The sequence below is a fragment of the Astatotilapia calliptera genome, chromosome 7 (genome assembly GCF_964374335.1).
Source record: "Astatotilapia calliptera chromosome 7, fAstCal68.1, whole genome shotgun sequence".
In the NCBI taxonomy this organism is placed as follows: domain Eukaryota; kingdom Metazoa; phylum Chordata; class Actinopteri; order Cichliformes; family Cichlidae; genus Astatotilapia; species Astatotilapia calliptera.
The window spans coordinates 46,734,711-46,750,430 of record NC_137428.1 but is presented as its reverse complement, the minus strand read 5'-3'; the positions used below and the strand labels follow the sequence as shown (position 1 = coordinate 46,750,430).

The 15,720-nt window shown below is 42.5% G+C and overlaps 1 protein-coding gene across 2 annotated transcripts in view; it reads right to left on the bottom strand.

Annotated features, from left to right (window-relative positions):
- Window positions 1-15,720, bottom strand: part of LOC113026354 (copine-8-like) — a 79,880-nt gene that overhangs the window by 40,479 nt on the left and 23,681 nt on the right. For both annotated transcript variants that reach the window (XM_026175045.2, XM_080304578.1), the window contains exon 5: window positions 196-235. In XM_026175045.2, the coding sequence (XP_026030830.1) occupies window positions 196-235 (40 nt within the window). The remainder of the gene's footprint in view (window positions 1-195; window positions 236-15,720) is intronic.

Sequence of the window (15,720 nt, the reverse complement as noted above, 5' to 3'; positions counted from 1 at the left end):
GTAAAGAATAGTCCACCTTGTCACCCTGAAAAGCTCTTTGGTTGCTTTGCATGTGTGTTTATGATCACTACTTTTACCCCCAACATTCAGATTCAAATCAGGCTGCTATTGTTCTGGAAGGTTAACTGTGGCTGTATAAAATTTAAATGAATGCATGGCTGATTGTTGAACAGCTGAGGTGAAAGAGACACTCACATGTCTGGAGAGGTTGTCACTCTTGCAGTCTAAATCATACCTGCAGAGAAAAAGAAAAAAGATTAAATATCCGAACATGGACAGTGGCAGCACAAACTGACTGACAGATATGTGACTGAAAGGGGACCGTAGTGTCATTTTTTTTGCCTTCATTATCTAGAGGCATTAATGCAAGGTACAGCAGTTCTCACTAATCACTGTAAAGAAGCTATTCATGCTTAACACAGGTTTTGTGATGGCGGGACCAAAAGCTTCACTAAAACGATTTCATGCATGTGGGTACATAATTACCAGGCTCAGTACTTTTAGGTCAGGTGAAGGCTTCAGCAATTTTACCACCCAAATTTTCCAGCTTTCAATTATGACGGTTTAATAGCTTTTGGTTTGTAGTCAGTATGTATCTACAATGCCAATTAGATTATTTTAAAAACTGCATAAAATATATTTCAAAAAGAAAGAAATAACACAGAGAAATATTCAGGGAATCAACCAGAGTCAGCATGCTACGTATTGTATTCAATAAACACCACATTTATAAAACTTCATATAACTATCATCTATAGTATTTATATTATATATGCATATGCACATACATGCACCTGCACACAGTCAGACATACACAAACACACCCGTCACAGATTAATGGATCTCAGTGGTCCATTCTTACACTCATAATGAGTAATATAGTGATTAGGTGCTTAAATGCTTTTGGAGGATTTTTGCATCTGGGAATATTGTTAACTTTAAAGCACAACAAGGCCCCGCATTGCCTCAAGGTTTAGCTGTTCTATTTCAGCTAAATCGCAAATCCACTGACTGAAGCAATAAGAAACTCCAATGAGATTTTACTCGAGACATGTACTCTCGAGTAGAGTCTGGGTAGGTCTGGAACCAGCCAGAGAGGCACCAGTCCTGCAGTTTTTGTTGCTGCATCAGGTTATTGTACATGTATTAACATGATGAGCGTGTCACTCTAGGTTTGTCATTTTTCATACAGATGTATTTCAACCCAAACTATAGTCTTAACCTATAAGCAAGTGCATCTAAGTGCCTAAACCCAACCACACAATTTATTTAGTGTCTAAATCTAAATAACAAGTAAAAATGAAATTAAAAATTAGGTCAAAATTAAACAACTTGAACCAGGTTAAAATTTAATGAGATTTAATGACCTCTCAATATTCCTCTCAAAGTTTTTAACTACGGTACATATTACTACTAGTGTTGAGGGTTTTTTTTACCTGCCTGTTTGCAACTGTGCTATTTGAAATTGTGTACCAATTAGAAGAGCAGTAATATAGTAGTTTTTATAGTAATTTTCAGTATTGATTTAGTATCTGAGCATCATTTTGTTTGACAGCCCTTCACGCAAGTGACAGGAAACCCCACGGGGTAGACCTGCAACCTACTTGCAGGTCGGGGGACACTCTACTTAGCCTGCTGCTACCACCACCATACTTCAGCAGTATATGATGGATGGATGGAGTGCTCTTGGCACCCAGTATTGTTGTAGCTAGTCTGTCAGTGCACCAACACCAAACAAGATCTCATGTATGGTAAGAGAATGCATTGGATGCACAAGTCCCCTGGACTTTGGTAATACCTGAGAGGATGCTAACACCAGATGACAAAAACATTAACAGAGCGATTGTGACACTGCCTGTAGCACTATAAGCAACAATTCATTTTTACAGTCTGTCCAAACTGAAAATGATATAAGGTGATGTACAATCACTAAATATTCATTCTTCCCTTAATCTATAATGAGTTGTCTGGATAAATCAGTATCCCACCAGGGGCAATCTGATAACAAACTTTTTGACTCAATGGAAAAATTGGACCAATAATTTTTTGTTTTGTTTTGTTTTTTTAGCTGGATATTTGGTTGTGTTACACTAGTGGGTAGGAAATGTGGCCTTGAGCCATTAACCTGAAACAGAGCCCTGAAGCTTCGTTCTAACTCCCTCAGTTTTCACTTTTTATTCAGACCCAAAAGACACCGACTTAAATGTAATCACTTTAGGCAGCTTAACAAGCTTCACTTGGCTCCTGATGCTGTTGAAGGTTTTACTAAAAACTAACAGGCTTTCTCTTGAGGCATGCAGTGTTAATTTTCTGGTGCCCACCGAGCTTACAGTTGTCAAATGAAAAAATAAATGTGGCAGATCTTGCAGATTTATGACTTCCATCTGTGATTGCCGCTTCCCAACAAACGCTCGTAAAGGTCAATCAATGGTCAATGATCAATGGTAACTTTATTGTCCCTGATGGGAAATTGATTCGCAGTATGTCAAAACAAACAACAAACATACAACCAACACATCACGTACATTCATTAAAAAAAAATACTATAATATAATATAAGCCTGATAAAACAACCTAGATATTCCATCGAAAAAAGTGCAATGTGCAATGGCAACAACACTTACAATTTAGTGTTGTTAATTAAGATAATAGCACTAGGTACAAACGACAATTTGTGTCGCTTTGTCTTCACTGCAGTCATTTTATAACGACGACCTGATGGAAGCAGTTGAAAATCGTTAAAGAGAGGATGATCTGAACACAACAGGACAGAGGTTGCCTTCCTCAGCACCTGCCTGTTATAAAAGTCCACAAGCTGGACCTGAGACCTCCCTGAAATCTTGCCCGCCACTTTAACCAGATTGTTAAGTCTGGTCTTATTATCCATGGACATACTACCGTACCAAGCAATGATACAGAAAGTTAAAACAGATTCAATAAAACTTTTATAAAAGAGAGTCATCATTTCAGATGAAACATTAAAACCTCTCAACCTCCTTAAAAAGTACAGTCTTTGTTGGGCCTTTTTCACTGTAGCAGCAAGATGTGACTCAAAGGACAGGGTCTTATCAAGAACAACCCCCAAGTACTTGTAACTATCCACCATTGAAATGGTGGATAGTTCAAGGATTCAGAAATGAGCAATTCCTGTATTTGCCCATCCTAACATTGGTCCAAAACCAAACGCAGCAGCTATGTTGTGCATGCCATCTAATCTACTTGGCTCCCCACAGAGCAATTTATCCACCTTTATTTATTTCCTGCACCACGAAACCTCCTTCGGTGTGTCAGGTGTGTGTCAATATGCGAGTGCGGTGTATGTGCAGCAGTGTGCAGCCGAGTGTGTAAATGGAAGAGCCTGAGCGTTTCTTTCTACAGACAGCATGCCATGTACGATAAGGCGCCTGCTGACAAAACGGGGAGATGCCGTGTGTCACTACAGGATGTGGAAGAGAGCTCGAGTACAGTGCCATTACTAATATATTTCCATAAGCGCAAGGAAGACACGCTACTGTTACGCAACACGCTGCCAGCAAAATGCACAGGTGCGCTTCATGTTCTATTCGCCCCTTGCCTCTGTCACTCCCAAAGGTTCATAAATGACTCATTTAATTTTATTTAATTATAAGAGACCCAAAGAGAGCAAGAGATAAAAAAAGAGAGGGAGCACGAGAGGGAGAGCGGGGGAAAAAAAGATGTATGTATGATGATTTGGCGGCACATGTTCACCCGCACATACACACGAACACACACAAGAGTGCTAGAGTAGATGTCCCATGGCGTCTTGTGAGTGCACATTTGCTGTGTATGACTGGACGTTCGTGCGTGAATGTTTATGTAGATGACGTCACTCTGCATCGGCACTGGGCCAGACAGGATTTCTCTCGGTCCTGCGCTGTCTGTCTTTGGGAGTGGGGGGTTGCTGCTCAGAGCTCTGTTTGAACTGAGCAACGATGACTAATGACAGCGCACAAATAAATGGGGCCGAAGAGGCAGGCAAACAACAGACAACGGCTCACTGACACTTCAGCGTTGTTTCCTAACAGCTTCATAAACCACTGAAAAGCTTTCAGGCTGACTGACACAAGATATCACACAAATATTTTATTAGCGGCCTCTACACTCACATGATCGAGATGATGTTTTACCAAAAATACTGCTATAAAAGGAAGTGAAAAACCATCCGACCTTCAGCTCATGTAGTCCAAGGCCACTTTATTAAGTTGTATCTTTCTCCCCTTTTGCTTTCAGAAAGCTTTCTTCTGATTGGCTGCCCCTCACAAACAAAAGCTCTGAAAAAGCAGGTGGGTGGAGCTGCAGAGTTATGTGTCTGCCATGACGACATTAAGGATATATCCGCTCACTGAGATCATACCAAACCAAGAGTAGAAAAACTCTCAGAAGCAGCCTGAGACCTTATCTTTTGGCTTTCAGAGATTCAACACTGACCTCATTATTTGACACCGACCCTGTTGCCTTAGAGAAAAGTATGGTGGCTCTAAAAGGTCAAAAAAAAACTTAAATATCTGTAAATGGAAAAATGGGACACAATAACGTGATGGAACAACTGCAGAAGTAAAAGAGCAAAAAACTTGTAAAGGATTGCATTTAAAAGTATAATACTATATATTTGTTACAGTTAGCAAACGTCTATCTACTGTTAGCTTATTAGCTCGATTTTTCTGTGTACTTTTGCAACATTTTTCTATTTGCTGTTGTTTCTACTGTTACTAGTGTTTTTAGTGTCAACGCATGTGCGCATTTTCACTAGTCACCGTTTTTTCTTCTAAAATGCGTATTATTATGCATTATAAGTATTTTATGATTAAGAATATTGACATGCATGTTATATTTACAAAAAATAATTAATTTTGGATAGAAAAGTTCGCATCCCAGTGCAGCACTGTGGCACGATTAGCACTATTGCCTCACAGCATGAAGGACCTTTGTTGGACTCCACCATCTGGCCGGGGCTTTTCTGTGTGGAGTTGCATGTCCGTGTTCGTGTGGGTTCTGTTATGTTAATTGTTACTGTGTTCCTATGTTAATGTGATGAGTGAGTGTGAATGCTTGTCTGTCCCTCTATGTTAACCAGGGTGTACACTGCATCTTGCCCTATGGTAGCTGGGATAGGCTTCAAAACTTCTGCAACTAAACACAGAATAAAACAGACTATATTCAATTCTTCTCACACTCTTTTGTTCGATTCCTTGTGTACATACACAGGGAATATTTTGTTCTTTCATCTTGGATTGTTTGTATGTTAGTTTTCAGCCTGCTTCTTTGTCCCAATCACATCTTGTCTATATTTTAAATCTCAATGTTTCCTGTTGTTTTCAGCGTATTTTAATGTTAACATTCTGGATTACAGCAATAATGCAGTATTAATATTACCACAGTGAAAGAGAGGCTTCCTCTAATGCACAAACTTTTACATTTATATATAAAGCTGTGTGTCTTTCACACCGTGCCATCATTTATTTTGTTTTTCAGTTCAAATTCAGTCAATATTTATTGTTTTTTTTCTTCCCCCAAAATGGAAAAGAAACATGACATGCATTCTTCATGGTGAATTTCTTCTTCTGCTCTGTAAAGGTCTTTGTTTTGCAGGAGATATTCAACATTAATATATTTAAGCAAATCTGACCTTGAAATTGGTTCCACTCTTTTATTCTTGAGTACCTTAAATATTTTTATATAGCTATATCTTTATTGTATTCCTTTTTTGGTGAGCATTTCACTTCATTTTTTGAGGTCTGATCCAATTTGCAACACTTGATTAGACCACCATCCACCCAGGGGGAGCATCTCAAACCATCAAATAAATAAATAAAGTAGGGGAGCATTCGGCATGGCCAGCGTCTATAAGGGCAGTTTGTGGGGGCTTAGTGCTAGCTGGCTATATGGGTCTATTGAAGGGATTTGAAGCTTTATAAAGAAGATGGAGGTAAGGAAGGAGTGTAGGAGCAGCAATAAAATGAGTTTCAGACCTCAGGACAAAGCAGGAGGCGAGTGCAGTTACTGGTCCCGTAATGAGAAAGAACCTGTGTGTGTACATGCATGTTAAAGCTCAACATGAGTGCAAAAGACTGCTTGAGCAGTAAAGTGTATGCATGAGTGTGTGTGTGTGTGTGTGTGTGTGTGTGTGTGTGTGTGTGTGTGTGTGTGTGTATCTGGACATTTGTCTTGGTTTGAGGGCAGGCAGTGTGTGGGCGTCGCCATGTCCTAGCTGCGAGTGATCACAGGACCATCAGCCCAGAAGACAGTAACAAGGGCCTGATGCTCACCCACTCACAAGAAGCCCCACAGGGAGTCGGCTAGACGGCGCGCACACACACGCACGCACACACACACACACACACACACACACACACACACACACACACACACACACACACACACACACACACACTCCCCATCACCCACTCTTCACTACTTGTCAGCTTTTAACATCTTGTATGATATTCTGGCAAAGTCTGCACTACATTCCTCTGGTCCACAGGGATATACACACAAACGTTAAAGCACATGCACAGAAATGCTTGAGTTATTTATACTTTTACAAACAGAGACATTCAAAAACACATTCTCTATGGCTGAATGATATAGATGAACATCATCTCTCCTTATTTTTATTGTGAGATGGTGCAGTACAGAATATTTAGGTCTGTATTTTCTGTGAGAAATATTACAAGCAGTTCTTTTAAAACAGACTGGTGTGTCAAATGAGAATCATTTCTTTATGTCATTTGATTCATACAGTAAAGGTATGAAGTGAGGTTGAGAGGTTATCATCAACAGTCAGTATTTTACAACTCAAATACAATGCAATATATTGTTTAGTTTCATATCATAACTCAATGCATCTGGGCATGTCGACATGTGTTTTCATGTTAACTTTGAACACGAAACAGTTGTTAGTGCCAGATAGGCAAATGTGAGTACTTCAGATATATGCTGATCTACTCTGGGATTTTTTCCACAACCATCTTGAGGATTTATAGAGAAATAGACTGAAAAAGAGAAAATATTCAATGAGCAGCAGTTCTCTGGTGAAAATGCCCTTTTGATGCCAGAGGTCAGAGGAGAACGTGTGACAGGATATGTAAGAGTGGATGCATCCTGTTTTGTATCAATGGTTGGGGGGTATTTTCCAAGTGCCCCCTTAGTACCAACTGAGCATAATTTAAATCCCACAGGCTAACACAGTACTGTTGCTGACCACATCGCTTTATAACCACAGCATACCCATTTTCTAATGGTTGCTGTTACCAGAATAAGCTTAGATCATCTCAAAATATCTTTCTGAACAAAACACTGTTCTGCATAGTTCACTGTACTCAAATGGCCTCCACAGTCACCAGATCTCAATCCAATACTTCTCAATCTGTTTTAGTCAAGACAGGCTGCATATGAAGTGCTTAAAAAAATGTTTAAATCAGAGTACAGCATCAAGTCAGTTAAACTTGTGGGATATTGATCTGATCAGTTAAATAAAAGAGGAGGTTGTTAATCAGTTTCAGCTGCTTTGGTGTTAATCAAATTAACAACAACACGTGCACTAGTATATATGTATATTATATGTATATTATATATATATATATATATATATATATATATATATATATATATATATATATATATATATATATATATATATATATATATTATATTATATATATAACACCCAGCACGCCCCTGCGGGCGGTTTTCTTCTGGACAGAGATCTCCAATGTTGTTCCCGGGATCTGCTGGAGCCACTCGCCTAGCTTGGGAGTCACCGCACCTAGTGCTCCGATTACCACGGGGACCACCGTAACCTTCACCATCCACATCCTCTCGAGCTCTTCTCTGAGCCCTTGGTATTTCTCCAGCTTCTTGTGTTCCTTCTTCCTGATATTGCTGTCATTCGGAACTGCTACATCGATCACTACGGCCGTCTTCTTCTGTTTGTCTACCACCACTATGTCCGGTTGGTTAGCCACCACCATTTTGTCCGTCTGTATCTGGAAGTCCCACAGGATCTTAGCTCGGTCATTCTCCACCACCCTTGGGGGCATCTCCCATTTTGACCTCGGGACTTCCAGGTTATACTCGGCACAGATGTTCCTGTACACTATGCCGGCCACTTGGTTATGGCGTTCCATGTATGCCTTGCCTGCTAGCATCTTGCACCCTGCTGTTATGTGCTGGATTGTCTCTGGGGCATCTTTACACAGCCTGCACCTGGGGTCTTGCCTGGTGTGATAGACCCCAGCCTCTATGGATCTTGTACTCAGAGCTTGTTCTTGTGCTGCCATGATTAGTGCCTCTGTGCTGTCTTTCAGTCCAGCTTTGTCCAGCCACTGGTAGGATTTCTGGATATCAGCCACCTCCTCTATCTGCCGGTGGTACATACCGTGCAGAGGCCTGTCCTTCCATGATGGTTCCTCGTCTCCCTCCTCTTTCTTGGGTTTCTGCTGCCTGAGGTATTCACTGAGCACTCGGTCAGTTGGGGCCATCTTCCCAATGTATTCTTGGATGTTCGTTGTCTCATCCTGGACTGTGGTGCTGACACTCACCAGTCCTCGGCCCCCTTCCTTCCGCTTAGCGTACAGCCTCAGGGTGCTGGACTTGGGGTGAAACCCTCCATGCATGGTAAGGAGCTTTCTTGTCTTTATGTCAGTGGCTTCTATCTCCTCCTTTGGCCAGCCTATTACCCCAGCAGGGTACCTGATCACGGGCAGGGCGTACGTGTTGATGGCCCGGATCTTGTTCTTACCATTCAGCTGACTCCTCAGGACTTGCCTGACCCTCTGCAGGTACTTGGTGGTTGCAGCTTTTCTAGCGGCCTCTTCATGGTTCCCATTCGCCTGTGGGATCCCCAAGTACTTGTAACTGTCCTCTATGTCTGCAATGTTGCCTTCTGGTAGTTCAATCCCCTCAGTTCTGACTACCTTCCCTCTCTTTGTTACCATCCGACTACACTTCTCCAGTCCGAACGACATTCCAATGTCATTGCTGTATAGCCTGGTAGTGTGGATCAGTGAATCGATGTCTCGTTCACTCTTGGCATACAGCTTGATGTCATCCATGTACAGGAGGTGGCTGACAACTGCTCCGTTCCGTAGTCGGTATCCGTAGCCAGTCTTGTTAATGATCTCACTGAGGGGGTTCAGGCCTATGCAGAACAGCAGTGGGGACAGAGCATCTCCTTGGTAGATCCCGCACTTGATGGTGACTTGTGCTATGGGCTTGGAGTTGGCCTCTAGTGTTGTATGCCACATCCCCATTGAGTTCCTGATGAAGGCTCTTAGGGTCCCATTGATCTTGTACAATTCTAGGCATTCCAGTATCCAGCTGTGGGGCATTGAGTCATAGGCCTTCTTGTAATCAATCCAGGCAGTGCACAGGTTGGTCAGTCTGGTCTTGCAGTCTCGGCTGATTGTTCTGTCTACCAGTAGCTGGTGTTTTGCGCCTCTGGTATTCTTGCCAATTCCTTTCTGTGTCCCGCTCATGTATTGACCCATGTGCCTGTTCATCTTAGCCGATATGATGCCTGACAGGAGCTTCCATGTAGTACTGAGGCAGGTTATTGGTCGGTAGTTGGAGGGGACCGGTCCCTTCTTGGGGTCCTTGGGGATCAGGACCGTCCGGCCTTCAGTTAGCCATTCCGGGTGTCTCTCGTTAACTAGCAGCTGGTTCATTTGTGCTGCCAGACGCTCGTGGAGTGCAGTCAGCTTCTTCAGCCAGTAGGCGTGAACCATGTCGGGCCCTGGTGCTGTCCAACTCTTCATACTGGAGACCCTTTCTTGGATATCTGCCGCTGTGATGGTTACTGGACCCTGTTCAGGGAGGTCGCTGTGGTCAGCCCTCAGATCCTCTAGCCACTGAGCATTGCCGTTATGGGTTGCATCCTTCTCCCATATGCTCTTCCAGTATTGCTCCGTCTCCACCGGAGTATACATATATACACACACACACATGTATATATATATATATATATGTATATATATATACATGTATATATGTATATATATACACATGTATATCTCCAGAAAATCTTATGTATGCAAACACACGTTGCAACTTCATATCTTGTGTGCGTTTTTTGTTTTTTTTTTACAATGAATGCGCACCTGCGGACCACTTATGTGCAGCCCTGGTTATTTAGCTCGTCATATTGCAGCCACAGAAATTCTTTTGTCCATGAAACCATAAAGCTGCACTTTCTTTTTGCCTTATAGTCTGATTTGTCATAACTTTTCCGTTTTGTGGTAAGCTTTTCTTTGGCTGTCACTTCTTCACCCTGACCTCTCTTATTTGGCTCAGCAGAACTAAAATATAAATCCTGCTGCTTTTACACACACACACATAACGGTCAGCGATTCTCTGCGCGATCAACCTCTCACATGTTTAAGCTTGCTGCGGGAGATTTCACTTGTCATGTTTGCATAGTAAGCTAACGATTGATAAGACGATGTCAGAGGAATTGGTGCGCAAATTATCATCACTCACCAATCGGTGCTGTCGCTCTCTATACACAGTTCGCACGATTGCAAAGTGAAAGCAAAAAAACAAGCGCAAATTCAAACACGATTTCAATATGTCACATATTGACAGTGGCTCACCGATGCCAATGATATAATTACCCAGCTACATTTCCGAAAGAATGCAAAAGCATTGACATATATTTTTCCTTCCTACAATAGCCCGACGGGCAGGGCAGAGATAGATTTTGGTAGTCCGACTGGAAAAATCGCTAGCCCCGGGACGTCGGGGTTGTCACTAGGGTCAGAACATGGGGTGCCACCATCATCCCACTTCTGACACCAATGTGGCGAGCTCAGACAACGAGGAGACGGAGGTGTCGTTTGGTCTTGCTTCCCGTGAGCTAGCCAGGGAGCACAGCCGTTTATTGACATCTGCAGAAGAACACTGCCGCTAGCTAACTGCTCAGCACGGCAACCGCACAGCAACAACAACAACACACAGGGCGCCCTCTGACCCCGGAAGGACACACCGTCGCAGCGAGAGGGCGTCACCCTCTCGCTAGCCCGACGTCCCGGGGCTAGCGATTTTGCAAGCCCTGTGTTACAGGCATGGCCCTTTAAGGATGAAGCCTGATGGGAAATGTATTCGGGATGTGTGTAGCGGGACTGCCTGGTGTGTGTATGAAGAGAGAGAGCGGAGAAGGGGAAAAAGTAACGGTTTGCTACAGAAGAGACGAAAAGAAAATAAATAAAAGGAATATAATAACTCCCTCGACAGCCAGAGTTGTGTCGGCGATGCTCGCTGTGAGTAAACTGTTTCAGCTCACTGTACGCGGTGTTCGTGCCTTAGAGAAGAAATAAAGTTCGGTGAAGCAGTTTCCTACGCCTCCTTCGATCTTTTTGCTAGCGGAGTCGACCTGTATAGTAAGCTGTTGCCGGTGTTGTGCCAAAAAGTGATTGCCTGCCAAAAAGTGATTTCCAATGTTTCCGTGTATTTTTTATGTGTAATATCTTTACGTATGTTGGTAAATAGACTTCGGTGAACAGCGTTTACAAAGGGGTTATATATAGAATTAAAAGATTATCTGTTTTTTCAAGTATCTTTATAACTCTGTGTTATTGTACTCACATTATAACCAATCCGGTCCTTTTTCCCCACTTACAATATTTTTACAGAACTATTGTAATATTTGCTGCCATTTCTGCTGTCTTACTCTTACAAAAGACATTTTTAATGTTAATGAGATTTTTTTTAACTGCATAAATAAAGGTTCTATAAAAGTCGCTGCCAAAAACTGATTGCGGCTTCTACCTTGTTACACGAATGTTGTTTGTGGCTCAATATGACTTTGTGTCATCCATGAGGGATGCATTTGACATATGTTTCACATATTATAGGCCAACAAGTTACTTATACCAGTTTAAATACGAGCAATCAGTTTTTGGCAAATACCGGAAATCAGTTTTTGGCAGACAATCACTTTTTGGCACATCACCGGCTACGAGTCAGTTACGGAACCTTCAAGTAACTGCCAGAGGTTTCCTTACTACGGTTCGGGGCCGCGGATCTGGCGCGGTTAACACCTGTATCTGATTGAGGAATCGCTCATCTTTGGAAAAGAGAGTTTATTACAGAGAAATGGCTCTTTCCAAAATAAAAGCTATACTATACGCTTCTTCTGGGCTATATTCTCAGCAGCATATTGTAGCGGGTCAGGGCTGTTCGGGGTTCTGTTTGTACAGTTATGTTTTGTTTATGTTGCCATAGTGACGGGTGACGCCCTCTCGCTGCGACGGTGTGTCCTTCCGGGGTCAGAGGGCGCCCTGTGTGTTGTTGTTGCTGTTGCTGTGCGGTTGCCGTGCTGAGCAGTTAGCTAGCGGCAGTGTTCTTCTGCAGATGTCAATAAACGGCTGTGCTCCCTGGCTAGCTCACGGGAAGCAAGACCAAACGACACCTCCGTCTCCTCGTTGTCTGAGCTCGCCACATTGGTGTCAGAAGTGGGATGATGGTGGCACCCCATGTTCTGACCCTAGTGACTTTTCCCCGCCGGTCGTGACCGGCCGGTGCGCCAAAAGAAGGCACCTGGACATTTGCAGGACTTTGTGTGGGGTAATGGGGTCATCGGGGACGACTGACCCCTTAGGTGGGGGCTATGTAGCGGGTCAGGGCTGTTCGGGGTTCTGTTTGTACAGTTATGTTTTGTTTATGTTGCCATAGTGACGGGTGACGCCTTCTCGCTGCAACGGTGTGTCCTTCCGGGGTCAGAGGGCGCCCTGTGTGTTGTTGTTGCTGTGCTGTTGCCGCGCTGAGCAGTTAGCTAGCGGCAGTGTTCTTCTGCAGATGTCAATAAACGGCTGTGCTCCCTGGCTAGCTCACGGGAAGCAAGACCAAACGATACCTCCGTCTCCTCATTGTCTGAGCTCGCCACAATATTAAACATATCAGGTCCCCATAAGGAGAATCATGTGCTAACGGCTGTCTAAATGACTCGGCTAAAGTTAGTAGCATGCTTGTTGTTTTTGTCTGCTTCCACTTGTCTTTGCACTAGGATGATGTCGGCGTAAATGTGCAGTCATATTCGTTGTGTTCCCACTAGTGCTGTCAGCGTTAATCTCGTTGAAATGATGTTAACGCCACAACACGGCAAATCTCCGTTAACGAGCTACCCCTGCGTGGGGCTAGACGGCCAACACGTTAACGAGCTAACTGCGCTAACACACTAGTTCCCACCCATGTAATTGAGCATTGCGTGGCACATCCAACATACTGTTTTACTTTAGTCCATGACGCGCTTACCTTCAGGGTCATACGTCACATGAAAACCAAAATAATTCCAAACGCCAGATCTGAATGAGGGTGGGAAAGGTTCAATTTGCCATATTGCAAGGAGAGCTTAACTTCTGTCTCGCTAGCTTGCCCTGCGCTCTTCCTTCTGATGATGCTGTCTGTGTCGAACGCTCAGTGGATCTGCACTCGACAGTGCAGCCTAGGCGGAGTAGTCGAACGCAGATTCACTGAGCGCTCAACACAGACGGCATCGTCAGAAGGAAAGTTGATAAAATAAATTACAAATTTTGTATTGTTCGATACATATGCGTACCGAACCGAAAGCACCGAAAGCACTGTATCGAACGGTTCAATATCGATATTGCACCCCATATATATATATATATATATATATGTATATATATATTACCCTGAACACACGTGACAGCCGTGAAAGGGTCTGGAGAAGCCATGGAGAGCATTATACTGCCTGTAACATCGTTCAGCATGATTGGTTTGGTGGTGGTTCAGTGATGGTCAGGGGAGGCATATCTCCGGAGGGATGCACAGACCTCTACAGGCAAGGCAGCGGCACCCTGACTGCCTGCCATGGATGAAATCCTACGCTAGTACAGTGGGTCCTGGGTTCCTCCTGGTGCACAACAAGGCCTGGCCTCATGTGTCTAGAGCAGGGGTGTCAAACTCAAATACACAGTGGGCCAAAATTCAAAACTGGAACAAAGTAATATTTATTGAAAAAAAAAAAATTCCTCCAGATATAAGAATGAATCTTTTCTTATGGACTCAAACAAGTTTTGCAAATTTGGTATGGCTTCACGGGCCAAATGTAATTAGCCAGAGTTTGACACCTATGGTCTAGAGTATGCAGGCAGTTCCTGGAGGATGAAGGAACTGATACCATTGACTGTCCCCCACACTTGCCTGACTTAAATCCAATAGAACATATCTGAGACATTATGCTTTAGTCCATCATTTTTCATTTTTATTTTTTGGTGTTTTTGAATTTAGCCGCCGGTAGGCTGATCATTTTCATTTCTACCAAACTGTTACCCACTCTATGTCAGTATAGCTATCCAGCATAATATTTCTTTCCTTTGTGATCTGATGTCTTTACAAAGTGTTACTTTAATTTTGTTTAGCAGTAAATATTTTTAACAAGAATAAAAGAGCTATACATCTCCCAGCCCCATCATATATTCTTAACATGTACCCTTTAAAAAAAACACTAACGCACACATATAAATACTTACACCTCAAACAAAGTGGAACACACAGTGCATATCTACATGACTAAATGTATTCAAACAATCCAGAGTGTCTGACACAAACCATTAACCAACTTAAAGTACAATACACTACCTGCACAAGCACTTTGCATCTACACACAAACTCACACCCAGAATCCCTCCTTGACCTTAACTATAACCTCCCACAGCTTGTGAGCAGCATGCGGCCATGCTGACAGGCCAACAAGTGAACAAACAAAAGAGCCATTCCATATTTCATGAGCTACCACAGGAAAATACAATGATGATGTGTGAGGCTTGAACACAATAGGAAAAAAATGCACTGCAGTCTTGCTTTGATAGTTTGTCTATTAATGCCATTTCTCTGTTCATTTTCATACACCACGGCTGGAGATGCATACAGCATGTATGTACAGTATGTGTGTGGATAACAGAGCATGTACATGTTATACCATTAGCTATAATAAGCAGCTTGATTTTGTCAGATTCCTAATTCATAAGAAAATCTGTCAGTGTCAATATGCCTCATGAACCAACTAGGACAACTTTCACACTGTTGCACAGGCTTCATAGCCAATAATGCAAATAAGCCTAACTGCCAATTGTCCACCAGCTATTTTACTAAGCTGAAATAACTTTACGTAAAACAAGTGTTCAATAAAACTCAGCCTTGTGAAAATTTTGGAAACTGTTCTTTTGTTCATTGAGCTACTGATTAAATTTGTTTGAGGGACATACGTACTAGCTATATTTTATATTTTCCTTGTGTTGTTTTGTGTATTTTCTACCAGATACTGTGGTACCACACCATTTTTAAAAAGCCACGTGCATTTAAAAATGCATAAATATAAAGAGAGCACAATTAAGTGAAAGAAAAAGGGACCAGAACCAGATCAAATCTGGCCCTCCTCGTATTCGGAGAGTGGTAGTCTGAGTCCGAACCATCAGTTTTACAGCCTCGTACTGACAAAGATAAAACCGCATTTAAGTAAAGTGACTAAGCCGAGATGTGTAAATGTCTGTTTTTGACTTACAGCAATAGAAATGGAGAAGTGAAAAGACTGACTGAGAAAAAAAGGACTGAGCTCTCTTTTTTCTAGAAACATCTTAGGCTGTTCATCTGGGTACTTTTTTTAAACTTCATTAAATGCAAATGTTTCAACATGTACTTTTAATTCTTTGCACTAAAACAAAGGCAAAACTTCAGAGGTGT